The sequence below is a fragment of the Pelophylax lessonae genome (genome assembly GCF_965119305.1).
Source record: "Pelophylax lessonae genome assembly, chromosome: 11".
NCBI lineage: Eukaryota > Metazoa > Chordata > Amphibia > Anura > Ranidae > Pelophylax > Pelophylax lessonae.
In genome coordinates, this window is record NC_138778.1 from 50,427,709 (window position 1) to 50,444,839 (window position 17,131).

At 42.7% G+C, this 17,131-nt stretch overlaps 1 protein-coding gene across 5 annotated transcripts in view; it reads left to right on the plus strand.

The window, feature by feature from the left end:
- Positions 1–17,131, plus strand: part of RALGAPB (Ral GTPase activating protein non-catalytic subunit beta) — a 185,213-nt gene that overhangs the window by 153,606 nt on the left and 14,476 nt on the right. For all 5 annotated transcript variants that reach the window (XM_082271891.1, XM_082271892.1, XM_082271893.1 and 2 more), the window contains 6 exons: positions 3,202–3,354; positions 4,830–5,039; positions 8,564–8,722; positions 11,050–11,215; positions 14,847–14,969; positions 15,067–15,200. In XM_082271891.1, the coding sequence (XP_082128017.1) occupies positions 3,202–3,354; positions 4,830–5,039; positions 8,564–8,722; positions 11,050–11,215; positions 14,847–14,969; positions 15,067–15,200 (945 nt within the window). The remainder of the gene's footprint in view (positions 1–3,201; positions 3,355–4,829; positions 5,040–8,563; positions 8,723–11,049; positions 11,216–14,846; positions 14,970–15,066; positions 15,201–17,131) is intronic.

Sequence of the window (17,131 nt, forward strand, 5' to 3'; positions counted from 1 at the left end):
GGTCTGACTCTGGACTCGGCTTAAGCCAGAGTGTTTCTTCCTCCATCAGTTTCTGTTGTCCAGCAAACGGTCATTCCTCCAGGCTTACATGCGGGTGCTGGACCTGATGGTGTCTACCTTTGAGGTTCCATTTGCACAGTTCCACATGAGATCTCTGAAAAAAGAGGTTCTGGTGAAATGGGAGAAGAATCCGCAGTCTCTAGAGATGGCTTCGTTCTCTGGCATTTCAATAGGGAAAATTATTATTTCCCCTGTACTGGATGGTTGTCACCACAGATACCAGTCTGTCCGCGTAGAGAGGCATCCTCGGCACAGATTGTGTTCAGGGGGTCTTGACTCTGGAAGAGTCCAGACTGCTGATCAATGTACTGGAATTTCAAGCGATCAGACTTTGTCTGGATCATTGGACAATTCGTCTTCAAGGGTGTGCGGTAAAAATTTAATCAGACAATGCCACCGCTGTGGCCTATGTCAATCACCAAGGGGGCAGAAGAAGTGTCCTTGTGGTTCGGGAAGTAGCCGGCATTCTAAGGTGGGCAAAACATTCATTCCAGCCCCTCTGCTGTACACTTTCCATGAAAGGTACAGAGGTTTGCGACACGGTCTTGGGATCCTCTGGCCGACGCCACAGACGCATTAGTGGCTCCTTGGAGTCAGTATCGTCTGCTTTACGCCTTCCCCCCTCTCAAACTGCTGCCAAGACTCCTGTGCAGGATTGAGGCTGAAGGGATTCTGGTCATTCTAGTGGCTCCAGACTGGCCTCACCGGTCTTGGTACACCGATCTCGCCTGTTGCTCTTTGGACACTTCCTCTGAGGGAAGATCTGCTGTCCCAAGGACCAATCTTCCATCCTGCTTTACTGTCGCATGCTTTAATGGTTTGGCTGTTCAAAGCCAGGTGCTGAAGGATAGTGGTTTGTCTGAATCAGTGATTCCAACCCTGTTAAAGGCTAGAAACTACCTCTAGGAAGATCTATCATCCTACTTGGAAGACGTACAGTGTGTGGTGTGAGTCTCTTGGGGTTCTCTTTCGCTCCTTTTCGGTGGCTCAGATCCTGACTTGCCTCCAATGGGGGGGTTGAGCAGCGCCTGGCCTTGGGTACCATCAAAAGCCAGCTTTCGGCCTTGGCGGTTTAACTTCCACGTCCATTGGCCACACATTCTTTGGTGCGCACCTTTATCCAGGGAGTTCGACACTTGGCTCCTCCAGTGCGGTCTCCATTGCCGCTGTGGGACCTCAATTTGGTGCTCTCTGTTCTTCAGAAGCCTCCCTTTGAAAGTCTTTGGGAGGATCCCCTGCTTACGTTGTCCCAGAAGGTGGCCTTTTTGGTGGCTATTACGTCTACTCGCAGGGTATCGGAGCTGACGGCATCTTGACATTCACCTTACCTGGTGGTTCAGAGATAAGGTGGTTCTTTGTCCCTGTTTGTCATTCCTTTCAAAGGTCGTCTCTGATTTCCATTTGAAAGAAGACATTGTGTTGCCTTCCCCATGTCCCAGGCCTAAACATCCTAAGGAAATTGCCTTGCATTCACTGGATGTGGTTTGGGCAATCAGGTTGTACCTGGCAGCTACAGAGTCTTTTCGGAAGTCAGACTCATTAATTGTACTCATGGATGGACCTCAAAAAGGGTTGGCTGCTTCTGCTGCAACCATTTCCAGATGGATCAGACAGATGGTGATTCAGGTCTATTCACTTAATGCCCCATACACACGTGCAGATTATCTGCAGACTTTTGTCTGCAGACTTACCTTTTCTATGTAGTGCAAGGGCCTGCCGGATTGCATACAAATTGAAAGTGTTTAGGTTTGACCTCATATTATATGGTTTTGGTAAGTCTGCAGACAAAAGTCTGCAGATAATCTGCATGTGTGTATGGGGCATTAGGATCAGGTTCTTCCTTTCCCTGTTAAGGCTCACTCTACTCGGGCAATTAGTGCCTCCTGGGCCCTCCGTCATCAGGCGTCAGTTCTGCAGATTTGCAAGGTGGCCACCTGGTCGTCTGTGCACGCTTTCACAAAGTGGATGTGTTGGCATCTGCGGATTCTTCCTTTGGCCGCAAGGTTTTGCAGGCCGCTGTTTAGAGGACCTGGTTCTCTTTGAGGAGTTATTGTAATTTTCAGGTGAGCTCCAGTGGTTTATGGTTGAGCTCCATGTTACCTGGTTGGCTACGGTTTAGCCATGGGAATTTTTTCTTGCTGTTCCCACCCCTCATGTTTGACATGTCCCAATTGTCAAGAAGATAAGGAGCTGTGTCTGTCAATGAACGAAAGAGAAAATGGGGTTTTTGACTTACCGTAAAATCCATTTCGCTGATGTTCATGGACACAGTACCCACACCTCTGTGGAGTTAGTTTTCTTTTGACATTGCTTGTAACAAAACTGCCTATAGCTGAGAGTGGGAGTACACCCCCTGGGAATGCGCCAAAGGCGTAGTCAAGCTTTTTCCTACCTAGTGTCCTACTCCTGTGTGCATGACCTAACTGTTAAGAAGATAAGGAGCTGTGTCCATCAATGAACATCAGAGAAATTGATTTTCCGGTAAGTCAAAAATCCAATTTTTATGTTGCGAGTGCTGCCTGTCTACTGACCATCCTTTTTGTCCCCTATGGGGGAATCGGATGAGAATGGACAGGCGTTCTGTTCTCATCCGATTCCCCCATAGGGGACAGCGGGGATCTGCTCCGTCTCCGCACATAGAGCGGAGACGGAGCTGTCATCCGCCTGCTCAGCGGGGATCGGTGGTGAAAGGGGCCTAATGGGGGAATCATCCCTGCTGCGCTATTGTTTTTTGACACCAGAGCTTCATCCACTGCAGCGCTGATTTAACACAAGTCTTCCAACAATCTCATTAGATCGACTTCTCACAAGCGGAATCTGCATAAATGGATTAAAATTCGTCCAGTCCCTGCTGAACTGGCCGAATTTCAATCCATCTATGGCCAGCCTAACTCTACAGACACATGTGAATACATTGCTTCCATCTAAATGTGCACTAGGAAAAAAGCGGTTCCCTTTATGTATTGCCATGTTGCTGAGTTAATTTTTGCTTGGTTATTACATTTAGTTAGTAAAGAAAGCAATTTGTTTACTTATTGCAGAATATATATATATAATTTTTTTTTTTTTTTTTTTTTTTTTACAGTAGGTATTCTTTCTGCATTATTTTTATTTCTAAATGGTTGGTTCGCTTTACTTTAGATGTTCATTCCTGAAGCAAGGCCAGAGCCTAAGCATGACGTTGGCATAAAGTACAATGTAAAGCACCGACCGTTTCCAGAAGAAGTGGATAAGATCCCATTTGTTAAGGCTGATCTTAGCATTCCTGACCTGCATGAAATTGTTACAGAGGAGGTAAGGGTGTTGTGTTCATTTTTTATTTTTTTTTCCAGGCAATAGGCTAGAAGTCGGTTCACACCAGGGCGACTCAAAGTCGCCCCGACTTTGAAGTCGCCCTTGCAGCACGACTTTATCGCGGCTTGCAAACGACTTCTCATAATAAAAGTCATTTCAAGTCGCTCCGACTTCGCCCAGAAGTAGTGCAGGAACCTTTTTCTAAGTTGGAGCGACTTGCGTCGCTCTGATTAGGACGGTTCCATTGCACAGAATGGAGCGCTACTTGTCAGGTGACCAAGTCAGAAAACAAATTAAATGCAAGAAAAAGTTACATAGTTACATAGTTACATAGTAGGTGAGGTTGAATAAAGACAATAGTCCATCCAGTTCAACCTGTGTAGGTGTGTGTGACTGTAATCATCTAACATAGCCCTCAATCTCCTGATCCTTGAGATGTCAGTCTAAGAGTCTTTTGAAAGTCACCATACTACCCGCAGAAACCACCTCTTGTGGTAGACAATTCCACAATCTTGTAGCCCTAACAGTAAAGAACCCCCCACGTTGCCTGAGGTTAAAACGCTTCTCCTCTAATCGCATTGTATGTCCTCGAGTCCTCATGCAATTCCTTCGAATGAACAGCTTTTCTTCTAAGCTGAGATCCCCATTAAGATATTTATAAATTGCTATCATGTCCCCTCTCAGACGTCTTTTCTCCAGGGAAAATAAATCGAGCGATTGCAGCCGCTCTTCATAGGTAAGGTCCTCCAACCCCCTAATCAGTTTAGTTGCCCTTCTCTGGACTTTCTCCAGCTCCAAGTGTATCGTTGGAACAGTGGTTTCCCATCTCTTTTCCCTGTTTGCAAAACTTTTAAATCACAAGGCATTACTTGCACTCCTACCCCAGTTTTATGATATTTTAACAAACATCTCTGCAGGCATGATGTGATCGAGTGACTAATATATCATGGTATCACTGGGAAAAGAAATATGCTCTAAGATTACACATATAAAATAGAAGTATCTCCCTTTAACAGACATTACTTCTGGACATGGACCAACCCCCCCCCCCCCCCCCATACTCCGGAAGAGGGAAAGTCTCTAACCTGTAAGTTCTGGTCAGTGTAGCGGATGGGAGGGAGCGCTGACAACAAAGGGGCAGTGAAATCTGGCTGGTGTTTTTTTTATGGCTCCAGAATTTCTGTCAAGGCGCCCACTGACATTGGAGCCATCGCTTACAGATGAGCACACTAAAGCTGATAGGGGAGATATTTACACAGAACCCTTATATAAACAGTAGGCAGTGTGGGCATTAGGAGGGTGGCAAGCAGCATGTTTAACCTTTGTCTCCAGTTTAAGCCAAAAATGACTGATAACATAAGATAGACTTAGCTGGAATTTGACACAGTTTTATGAATTATATTTATCAAAGGTAGAGCAATTTGAATTTAGTTTTTAATTTACTCAGTAATATTAGTCATGCTTTTTTTATGTAGTTGGAGCTTAGGCATGAAAAGTTGAAGAATGGAATGACCAAACAGATAGCGTATGAGACTGCGCTAGACCTCAAGAAAGAGGAAGAGTTTAAGAAGAAGAGCTATCCTGACCCAGTAACAGAATGCAAGCCTCCACCTCCAGCACAGGAGTTCCAGACTGCCCGGCTGCTCTTATCACACTTTGGCTTTTTGTCTCTTGAAGCACTAAAAGTAGGTAACATTTGTCTGATTCAATACTGCAAAAGTTCGTTTAATTATTTAATTGTTTTTTTTTTTTTTTTTTTTTTATACAACTACAATATACAGTGCCTTGCGAAAGTTTTCGGCCCCCTTGAACTTTGCGACCTTTTGCCACATTTCAGGCTTCAAACATTAAGATATAAAACTGTAATTTTTTGTGAAGAATCATGAAGTGGAACGAAATTTATTGGATATTTCAAACTTTGTTAACAAATATAAAACTGAAAAATTGGGCGTGCAAAATTATTCAGCCCCTTTACTTTCAGTGCAGCAAACTCTCTCCAGAAGTTCAGTGACGATCTCTGAATGATCCAATGTTGACCTAAATGACTAATGATAAATAGAATCCACCTGTGTGTAATCAAGTCTCCGTATAAATGCACCTGCACTGTGATAGTCTCAGAGGTCAGTTTAAAGCGCAGAGAGCATCATGAAGAACAAGGAACACACCAGGCAGGTCCGAGATACTGTTGTGGAGAAGTTTAAAGCCGGATTTGGATGCAAAAAGATTTCCCAAGCTTTAAACATCCCAAGGAGCACTGTGCAGGTGATAATATTGAAATGGAAGGAGTATCAGACCACTGCAAATCTACGAGGGACAGGGAAGATGGTTAAAATTGATGGGAAGATGGATGGAGCCAAATACAGGACCATTCTGGAAGAAAACCGGATGGAGTCTGAAAAAGACCTGAGACTGGGACGGAGATTTGTCTTCCAACAAGACAATGATCCAAAACATAAAGCAAAATCTACATTGGAATGGTTCACAAATAAACATATCTAGGTGTTAGAATGGCCAAGTCAAAGTCCTGACCTGAATCCAATCGAGAATCTGTGGAAAGAACTTAAAACTGCTGTTCACAAACGCTCTCCATCCAACCTCACTGAGCTCGAGCTGTTTTGCAAGGAGGAATGGGCAAAAATTTCAGTCTCTCGATGTGCAAAACTGATAGAGACATACCCCAAGCGACTTACGGCTGTAATCGCAGCAAAAGGTGGCACTACAAAGTATTCACTTAAGGGGGCTTAATAATTTTGCACGCCCAATTTTTCAGTTTTTTATTTGTTAAAAAAGTTTAACATATCCAATACATTTCGTTCCACTTCATAATTGTGTCCCACTTGTTGTTGATTCTTCACAAAAAATTACAGTTTTATATCATTATGTTTGAAGCCTGAAATGTGGCAAAAGGTTGCAAAGTTCAAGGGGGCCGAATACTTTCGCAAGGCACTGTATGTACCTGAATCTTTGTCAAAATCATCTTCCTGTCATCTCCTGCAGAGCAGCAGTCTGGGAAAGAGGATGGGCAGCACTCTAAAGCAATCAAAGCTTTGTTGATTTGCATGTTAAGTCTAATAATATGCATGCTAAAGCCTGGTGCACTGGAGCTGAATATCGGCTATTATCAGTTTAACAGAAACCGTCTGATATCTGGCGAGTGTGTACAGCAGCATGTCCAACAGAAGCCCGTCCAACGACTGGCTTCTGTCGAAAGAGCAGGCTGGAAAACCAGCATCTGATCAGCGCTGGCAGCCATTGGCTACCAGCGCTGACCAGTGCATTCTGGCAGGGGTCGGTCCCCCCCTGTCAGAACACAATAGCTCAGCGTGGCGTGGCAGATCGCCACACTAACATCTTGACTTTTACATTTTTATTTTTTCGTTCAGCCCTCTGGGTTGATCGATATAAAAAAACTTCCCATGTGTACCAGGCTTAAGCAGAAAGCTTATTGTCCAAACTGTTTGAGGAGTAGCAGTAACCAAGGAATCGGCTTTTACCACTCAATGGCTGTGTATTATTAGTAATTAAAGTGTATTTCCACTCCTGCAGCCAAGTTGGAATAGCACCTACTTAGATTTGTTACATGTTACCATTTACATAGCTTAAGTTCAAAAATTGCTGCTTACATTTTACTTTTTTCTGTAAACTCAAAAAAGATTTTTTTCTGATTTGCAGAGGGATCTGAGAAGTTGAAGTTTAACCATAATTAACCCTATATGTACTGTGCTGGCAGATCTCATTATCAGTTGTACACTAGATTTGACCACTGTCTGCTCTAACAAACCGTTTAAGATCTATAAACTGCCCTTCTGCATTGTATGTTAATGAGGGGAAACTCCGTGTGTTCCTCTTGGTCAGTTGGGACAAATTGAGTTTCTTCTCATTTCAAATTTTACAGAGTAGTTAGCAGTCTGCCCAAGGCCTGCTACAAACAAGCCCCTAGAAAAGTAAAAAAAAAAAAAAAAATTTTTAAACTGTTTTTAGGTATGCTTTGTGAATGTGAACACACAACAAACCTATAGTGTGTTTTTCTCAAATGTGACTTTAAAATACCGTGCCCTGAAAGTGTATTCAAAATTTTGACCACTTTCAGACCGGAGGATTTTGCTGCTCAATGACCAGGCCCTATTTTGCGATTCGGCACTGCGTGACTTTAACGGACAATTGCGCGGTCGTGTGACGCTGTACCCAGACGAAATTGACGTCCTTTTTTTCCCACAAATAGAGCTTTCTTTTGGTGGTATTTGATCACCTGTACAATTTTTTATTTTTTGAAACAAAAAAAAGAGCGACAACTTTGAAAAAAAAAAATATATATTTTTCACATTCTTTTATATGAAATAAAAAAAAATGTAAAAATCAATTTTTAACATTTTAGGCCAATTGGTTTTCTGCTACATATTTTTGGTAAAAAAAAATCGCAATAAGCGTATTTTGATTGGTCTGCGCAAAAGTTATTGCGTTTACTAACTACGGGAAAGATTTATATCATTATTTTTTTACTAGTAATGGCAGCAATCTGCGATTTTTTTTTTTTTTTTGCGGGACTGCAACATTGCGGCGGACAGATCGGACTCCTAACTGACATTTTCGACACTTTTGGGGGTACCAATGACATTACTACAGTAATTAGTGCTAAAAATATGCACTGTTACTGTAATAATGACACTGGCAGGGAAGGGGTTAATAGTATTGGTGATCAAGGGGTTAAATGTGACCCTAGGGGCGTGATTCTAACTGTGGGGGGCGTGGCTTGTGAAGTCATCACAGAGACACGTGATCCTATATAGCAGGATCACATGACATCTGTGATCACTTCAGGGAGAAGTACGGACGGCTGTGTTTACATCAGCCATCCGTCCTTCTCTGTCAGCGGCGGGAGATCGCCGGTGTCAGGCGGCCATCGGAGACGCCTGACACCCACACTGGCTTCCCCGCTGACGAGCTCCCTAGCTCCTCCCAGGCAAGCACCGTACATGTACAGGGTTTTGCCTGGGAGAGCCGACCTGCCGCAGTACCATCTACAAGCGGTTAACTGCGCATAATAGTGGAAGCTTATAGCTCTAACTTTTTAGTGGGCTGCCCTACATGCAGTCGCACAGGCAGCACCTCGGTTGCGAAAGGCTTGCCTAGAGTCTTCACATTGTACTTTGTGTCTGTTTTACTGAAGCCTGTCAATTTAATATCCACTCATGAACCTCCTGTCTTTTAGGAACCTGTAAACAGTCGTCTACCTCCTCACCTTATTGCCCTTGACTCGCACATGCCTGGCTTCTTTGATGATATTGGATACTTGGATTTACTTCCATGTCGCCCCTTTGATACAGTTTTCATTTTCTATATGAAAGCTGGACAGAAAACAAGCCAAGAGGTGAGACACATCTACATCTGTGAATAATGATGGCAGAAATAGTTACTCTAAACCTTACTGCTGTGCATTTACCAAAGAAACTTTACAGTATTTGGATTGATTTCGTCACCCCCTTCCTATGTATGCCTGAAATATATGCAGCATTTTTATTGCCAAAACCATGCAAAATCCTTTTTTGTATTGGGATGTTTGGACTCCAGAGAGAGAGAGATATCATTTTGCTCCTGTACAAATTATTAATAGGACCTCATCTGGAATATGCAGTTCAGTTTTGGGCACCAGTTCACAAAAAGGATATCGGGGAACTGGAGAAAGTGCAGAGAAGAGCAACCAAACTGATAAGAGGCATGGAGGAGCTCAGCTATGAGGGAAGATTAGAGGACCTGAATTCTCTCTAGAGAAGAGGAGATTAAGGGGGGATATGATCAACCTGTATAAATCCAGAAGTGGTCCATATAGTGAACTTGGTGGTGAGTTATTCACTTTAAAGGTCATCACAGAGGACAAGGGGGCACTCTACATCTGGAGCAAAAGAGATTTAATCTTCAAATGCAGAAAGGTTTCTTCACGGTACGAAAATGTGAAGGGCTGGTTCTGCCCAGCTCAGTAGATTGCTTTAAAAAAGGCCTAGATGCTTTCCTAAAAGTAAATAATATAACTAGATACTAACATTTATAGGTTAAGTTGATCCAGGGAAAATCTGATTGCCTCTTGGGGGATCAGGAAGGATTTTTTTCCCCTGCTGGAGCAAATTAGATCATGGTTTGCTGGGTTTTTTTTCCTTCCTCTGGATCAACTGTGTTTATTGGATTGTTTTATATGGGATTGTATGATTTATCTATTTTTGTTCCCTTTTATTGGTTGGACCGGTGTCTTTTTTTTTTCAACCTGACTTACTATGTAAATATGCTGCATTTTCATAATTTCTTGTAGTACACATAATAATTGAACTCGTCAGGGGCAAATCTGTCTCAACTAAAGTGGACCTTTTGTAAAACAACAACGCCCACCCACCCCTTCCCAACACAAACCAAACCCATACTATAAAAGTCATAAAACAAATACCCTTAAATACTTCCCTTCTACTTTTGGATCCCTTAGAACAGGGGTGTCAAAATTATTTCATAGAGGGCCGCATTAGACTTAGGATTGCCCTCAAAGGGCCGGTTGTATTTGTAAGACTATATACATTTATCCCATGCTTTTTTTTTTCTTAGAATAGGTGTAGAAATTCAACCCCCCCCCCCCCCTCCTTCAAACTGCATCAAATGTTGACTGTGGTCAAATTGCACTACCAGTGGATCCTAAAAGATCTTCAATATCAGGGTTGCGTAATGTACCGAGTGCAAGGTTCAGGGATGCACTATGTACAGAATGCAGGGTACAGGGGTGCGCTATGTACAGAGTGCAAGGTACAGGGGTGCGCTATGTACAGAGTGCAAGGTACAGGGGTGCGCTATGTACAGAGTGCAAGGTTCAGGGATGCACTATGTACAGAGTGCAGGGTACAAGGGTGCAATATGTACAGAGTGCAAGGTTCAGGGATGCACTATGTACAGAGTGCAGGGTACAGGGGTGCGCTATGTACAGAGTGCAAGGTTCAGGGATGCACTATGTACAGAGTGCAGGTTACAAGGGTGCAATATGTACAGAGTGCAAGGTACAGGGGTGCGCTATGTACAGAGTGTAAGGTTCAGGGATGTTTTAGGGGCGCTACATACAGGTGCATAGCGGTGAGCTATGCGCAGTATGCAGGGTTCTGGCTGAAAAAAAAAAGCCTTCAGTGCGAGGGCCACATGAAATGGCCTGGCGGGCTGGATTCCGTCTGCGGGCCTTGTGTTTGACACATGTGCCTTAGAAGCTTGTCACAGAACCAAATGCCTAAAAAGTTAGCCTTGTGATCTCTGCTGAAAAGGTGAGAGTTTTTGCAGTTTGGAGCTAAAACATGATTAGGGACTCTCTCCCCACCCCATGTGGCAGTGCTTGGAGCATGAATTCCAAATTAACAATACTGTTACATGTGAGCAAGGGGAGTTATATTCTTCCTCTACACAAAGAGTAGGTATTTCTCTTTGCTTCCAGCGGTGGAATGGAGTGTTAGGAGAGCGAAAGGAAGAAAAGTTTGTGTGACTGAAGCGACCATCAGTTTCTTGAACCTGTTGTTTGCTTTAAAATAAATTACGCAGGTTCATTGTAATAGTGTATTTTCTTCTACGCTACCTCATAAGAGATTGGGTCAGTAAAACCACCCATTTAAATGATTCTTGGTCTTATTGAATTTACTGATGCAAAGTTTTAAATTAGTTTAATATGTGACGCATTCACAGATCTTGAAGAATGTTGAGTCATCTAGTAATGTGCAGCCTCACTTCCTGGAGTTCCTGCTATCTCTTGGCTGGCCTGTGGATGTTGGGAAGCACCCAGGATGGACAGGCCATGTGTCTACAAGCTGGTCAATTAACTGCATCAGTGAGAATGACCAACAAGATCAAGGTATGTACAGAGAGGATAAATATGACCGTATGCTTTCTTCCATCTTTGTTCAAAGACTCATGGGAGAATGTTTCCCCTGGTTTCTGCCTATTCACTGTAAAATCACTGACCACTTTATAAACACTGCGATCTGATATCCCTGCTGACTTCAGTGGTTCTTCACACTGTTTTCAAAAGGAATCGTATCAGCACTTTACCTTGTAAAGTGCAGTTTTCTTATCAGGTGTTAATTTTGTTTTGTCACCTCGGAAAGTTTTTTTGTTTTTTGTGAATTTTGCTACTTTGTTTTAAAACTTATTCGATAAAAAAAATCTAATTTCTTCATAAATTTTGGCCAAAATGTATTCTGCTACATGTCTTTGGTAAGAAAAAACAAAAAAATCACAGTAAGTATATATTAATTGTATGTGCGAAAATGATAGTGTCTACAAACTATGGTATATATACTGGAATTTGCGCAGCTATGACACTATACTAGTAATGGCGGTGATCAGCGACTTACAGTGGGATTGTGATAGTGTGGTGGACAATCTGGCACTAGCTGATGCTGGCTGGGAGGTACACTGACTGACATCAATAGTGACACTTATACAGTGATAATTCTGTACACTTTACTAATGACACTGGCTGGGCATGGGTTAACATCTAGGGGTTAACTGTGTGCCTATGAATGTCTGTGTGCTGATTTTACCTATCTGTCTGTTTTTTTAAGCAGAGAGAAGAAACAGCCATATAGTTGCACAATATGCAGAATTCTGTGTTTTTGTAAACCCAGAACTGTGTGTGATTGGCCACAGCCGATCAGCTGACTTCAGCCAAAATGATTGGCTGAAATCAGCGGCCAAACTAGTTTTGTGTCCAGTCACAGCTCTGGTCAGTGGCAGCAGGCACATTTGTGCCCCAAACCTGGAAGAATGTCCGTGACGTACCAGTACGCCGCCTGTCCATTCATTACAGAACCGTCACAGAAAGGAAATATGTATGTATATATATATATATATATATATGTGTGTGTGTGTGTGTGTGTGTGTGTGTGTGTATATATATATATATATATAATTAGAGCTGCACGATTCTGGCCAAAATGAGAATCACGATTTTTTTGCTTGGAATAAAGATCACGATTCTCTGTGTAACATCTTTTACATTATAAAAAAAATTGGGATAAGTTTACGGTTTTGTTCTATTTTTTTAATTTTTTTATTCATTAAAGTGTATTAATTGCGTTTGAAAGACTGCTGCGCAAATACAGTGTGAAATAAAAATTTACAACAATCACCATTTTATTCTGCAGGGTCTCTGCTAAAAAAAAATATATATAAATGTTTGGGGTTCTAACTACTTTTCTAGGAAAAATAAACTGATTTAACTTGCAAGCAACAAGTGTAGGAAAAAGGTTTAGTCTTTAAGAGGTTAAACTTCCTTCCTCAGGCAGAGGGAAAGAAAAGATACAATGTAATCATTTGTGTTTACAGTTCAGTGGGAGACTAATGCTGATAGGCTTTTGTGGGAGACTTTTTTTTTTTTTGACATCTGCTCCCTCACAGCAATGTAAAGAATCGAGCAAGTGTCATGTTAAGATCGGCAGGGGGAGTGAATCGCGATCTCAATTCTGTTACGATTAATCGTGCAGCTCTAATATATATATATATATATATATATATATATATATATAGAGAGAGAGAGAGGGAGATATGTAGATTGACCAGAACAAAAAACAAGAGGGGAGTGGATACACATTCAAAGTATACATGGGAAGTCAAGTATTGTTACCAGATCAGGAGGAACCACTCCCTTCTTCAGGTGCTATAGTGCATTCAGATTCTCCCCAAAGAGACCACATTTTAAAAAAATTTTAGGGCTCTCTCTGGCTTCATAAGTCATCCTATACATTGGAATTGCTTGATTGATTAATGCAATCCATAAAGGTTCGTCGGGGGATTTGCGATTTCCAGCATGTGACTATGGATTTTTTGGCATAAAAGATCAGGCGCATAAAAGTTTTAGTGTGGCTAAGGATAGTATCATCATCTAGAGTAGATCCTCTTTGAACGCCTCTATGGCCTTGGAGCAACGTCATGTCACTACAATTTTTTTTTTTTCCAGGGTCGATTTGATTTAAATAATTTAAATCACTAGTAAAAAGGCTTGATTTAAATCATTTAAATTTAAATCATAGTTTTTAAAGAGCAACTGCCATCTCTGTCCTGCAGCAGCTCCTTCTCTGACCCACTGTTGACTCACCGACTGTCCCATTCACGGTACAGCTGATGATGCGGCAGTGACACAACAAGGTAAGTGACATGGCAGCAGCAGGTGAGTGGATGATCGCAAACTGGCGCTGCCATGATGGATCTGAAATGACAGGTGCTCTTTAAATGTAAGGATTTTTGCTGGTAGTTAGTGTGAAATTGTGTGAATGCATCAATGCAGTGCATGTTATCTCAGCATGCAGAGCTGGGATTATTATACGAGTTTACCAAAAATGTAAAGTAAATATTGCAGAATATAATATAATATAATATAATATATATATATATATATATATATATATATATATATTAATGTGTGTGTGCTACCTAACTAAGCTCTATTTCATGCTGAATAAACTAAATTATTTTTTTTTTAAATAGAAAGCCATCTATAGATAGATTTTTACTCCAAAAGCATTTCATTAAAATACGTTTGATAAAAATAAAAAAATCTGATTTAAATTTTAAAAAAATCTTTTTTTTTTTTTAATCGATTTTTATCCTCTTTTTTTTTTTTTTCTTTTTGATCTTTTGCTTTAAAAGGTAAAGGAGAGGTTTGGGATCTTTTTGACCCCAGATCTTTTCTATTACAAGGGTTGTTTGCATTAAAAAATAAAAGTAAAATAAATAAGGGAAAACATTTTTTTTAAAGGGCCCACATCCCTCTGTGCTCATGCACAAAAGCGAACGCGTATGTAAACTGTATTCACACCACACATGAGGTTCCACCGTGAACCAGAACAATAATTCTAGCACTCGACCTACTCTGTTTAACAGATAACCTGTAAAGGCGTTTAAAACTATGGATATTTTTAAGTACCGTAGTTTGTCGCCATTCCCCGAGCGTGCGCAATTTTAAAGCATGATGTGTTCGGAATCTAACATAGTACTCGGCGTAACATTTTTCACATTTTACAAAAACATTGGGGTATATATTGTGTTTTTGTTTTTTTAATTAAAGTGTATTTTTTCCCAAAAACTGACATTTGCAAAACCACTGCGCAAGTATCGTGTGACATAAAAAAACAACGATTGCCATTTTATTCCCTAGGGCAGTGATGGCAAACCTTGGCACCCCAGATGTTTTGGAACTACATCTCCCATGATGCTCATACACTCTACACATCCCCATCACTGCCCTAGGGTCTCTGGAAAAAAAAAAAAAATGTGTAATGTTTGGAGGTTCTAAGTAATTTCCCAGCAAAAAATACCGATAAATATACCTGGACAGAATTCCAAATCCTTTGACAGATAAGGTGATTCACTTATGGGTATTGTAGATTCCAAAGTTTCAGACTACTTTTTGTATTTGCTATCATCATTTAGCAATAATCATAATAGTGTACGAACCAATAAGCTCCTTTTTTGTTTACTTGTAGATGAAACCACTAGTGCAGAAGACTCAGGTGGAAGCATATTTAACGGACAGAAGAAAGTCCTGTATTATGCAGATGCACTTACAGAGATTGCTTTTGTGGTACCATCAGCGACTGAGGTTCTCAGTAAGTTTTGATGTGACAATGTTCAAGTAGGTGACAATGCTTGAGCTACAAACTAGAAATTTGACTGACATTATTTTTTATTTTTTGCACTGATCAGCGGAGTCCTCAGAAAGTAATGCATCCGAACAGGAAACGGATTCCAATATGGACCTGCTACATGGAATTTTAAAACAACCTTTGACTTTGGAACTTTTCCCAAATCACACAGAAGGCTTAAACTCCACACAAAGGGTAGGTACCATTTTATCTGTCCACTGACAAAAGATTATTCCTAATCCTACAGTACAGGACAGGAAGTCATGGAGCATGGGTTATTTCTTTTTAGTTCATTGAGGGGGACAGCTCTTGAGAATCTTGACCAGTGGGTTATATTGCCCCCAACAGGAGTAGAACACAAGGCAGAAAAGACTCGACTTCGCCTATGGGCAGTCCCAGGAGGTATACTCCCCCTCTTTGCTTCAGGTACTTTTTCTGCAAAGTCCTGAGTAAGGACCTAGTTCCTTGCTAGGATCTGTGGTCCTGGCCATTTTTTCTTTTTTGATTAGCTTTTTTTTCTTCTGTTTTTTTTTCCTGAGAGATCTACAATCAACTGCCGCACTGGGCGACAAGCTGGATAATCTAGATCCAGTAGTCACCTCAGCCTGGCTAGCGAGCCCACGCAGACCACAGCTTTGTGCTAGGTTGGCTGCAACATAGACCCACCGAACAGGGGTTGGCTTGTGAGTTAAATGCCTCGTGAGGTCGCATACGACCGGGTCTCAGCCTGCGTTGCAGCGTTCCACCTGGCCGACAGCCCCCTATTTCGATAGCGAGGAGGTTCTATCTGCAGCGGTGCCCGTCTGGTTCTTAGTATGGTGAGTAGCTGTCCCCCCTCTCCCCCTGGAGGATTTTGAGGTGGACGTAGGCCCCTTCCTGGGACGGTCCGATCCCCGGGCTTCCCTGCTTCTCTTTAGGCTTCCCCATGCAATTGGTGGTCCCTGTGGGTCTAGTCCCCCATAAACACCACCCCCTCCCCTCCTATCTTGGGTAGTGTGGCGGTCTGGGTTACCATCTGGGGCTGGGGCATGGTGCTGTACTGGGGGTGGGGGGGGGGGGGGCATGCGACTGGGCTATCGGCTGAGGGGGGGCTGTACCTGAAAGGGGCTCTTGCCCAGTTCTCCCCTTCCTTTCTGTGCTTTGCCTGGGAGCCTCATGGAGCCGCCATTTTGTCATGGCCTATATTGTGTATAGGCCGGCGGCCATGTTTGTGTAGTCCGGGGGCCATTTTGCGTTGGTCCAGCATAGGAATCAGCGGCGGCTATTATATCGTGTGGTGCTCTGTTGCTGGCGACCGGGTGGTGTTACCAGTGCGGTGGGGGGGTCCCTTGGCAGTGTTTTGCACTTTTTGTGGGGATCCCCCTATTTACTCATGAAGTCCATTGGTGCACTGACTGCAATCCTGGAGTCCTTTGTGTCCCAGCTGGAGGTGGCTTTTGGGCGGCGGGCTTGTAAAAAAGACCCCCCCCCCCCGCCTCATCTATCTCCTCAGATCCTTAATCTGATTTGGCTGGGGATGACGTGGCCCACCCTAAAGTGTCTGCAGCCACAAGCCCTGATTTTTCAGATAGTGAGGATGATTCCTCCACACCTTTAGCTGCGCACAAAAAGTCACTGGTGCACTGATTGTGTCTGTGTGTGAGACTGTAAAAATGGAGTGCTGAAGCTGCGGCGGAGGCACCGGTTCCTTTTGGCACTCACAAGCCGTCTAGAGCAGCCAAGGTGTTTCCCTTTTTCCTCCTATTTTGACAGATTTGTCGCAGAAGAGTGGGAATGTCCAAAATGTCCCTTTGTGGTCCCTACACAATTTGCGATGAGGTACCCCTTTTGAAGAGTCCCTCCCTAAAAATCGGACTGTTCCACCAGTGGTAGACCCCCCGGTTTAAAGGTTAAATAGGGCAACCATGATCCCGGTTGAAGAATCGCCTGCCTTTAAGGATCCAGCTGACAGAAATCAGATACTGTGGCCCCTCAATATGTTCACTGTTGCGGGTCCGGCACTTAGGCTGGTCTTCACCATTGTCCTGGTGTTTCAAACTCTGACCGAGTGGGCTAAACTTTTACGCCGTGACCCGGAGGGTAAGCAGCTCCTCCCTGCATTTGCTGAGCTGGCGGACCAGTTGGTC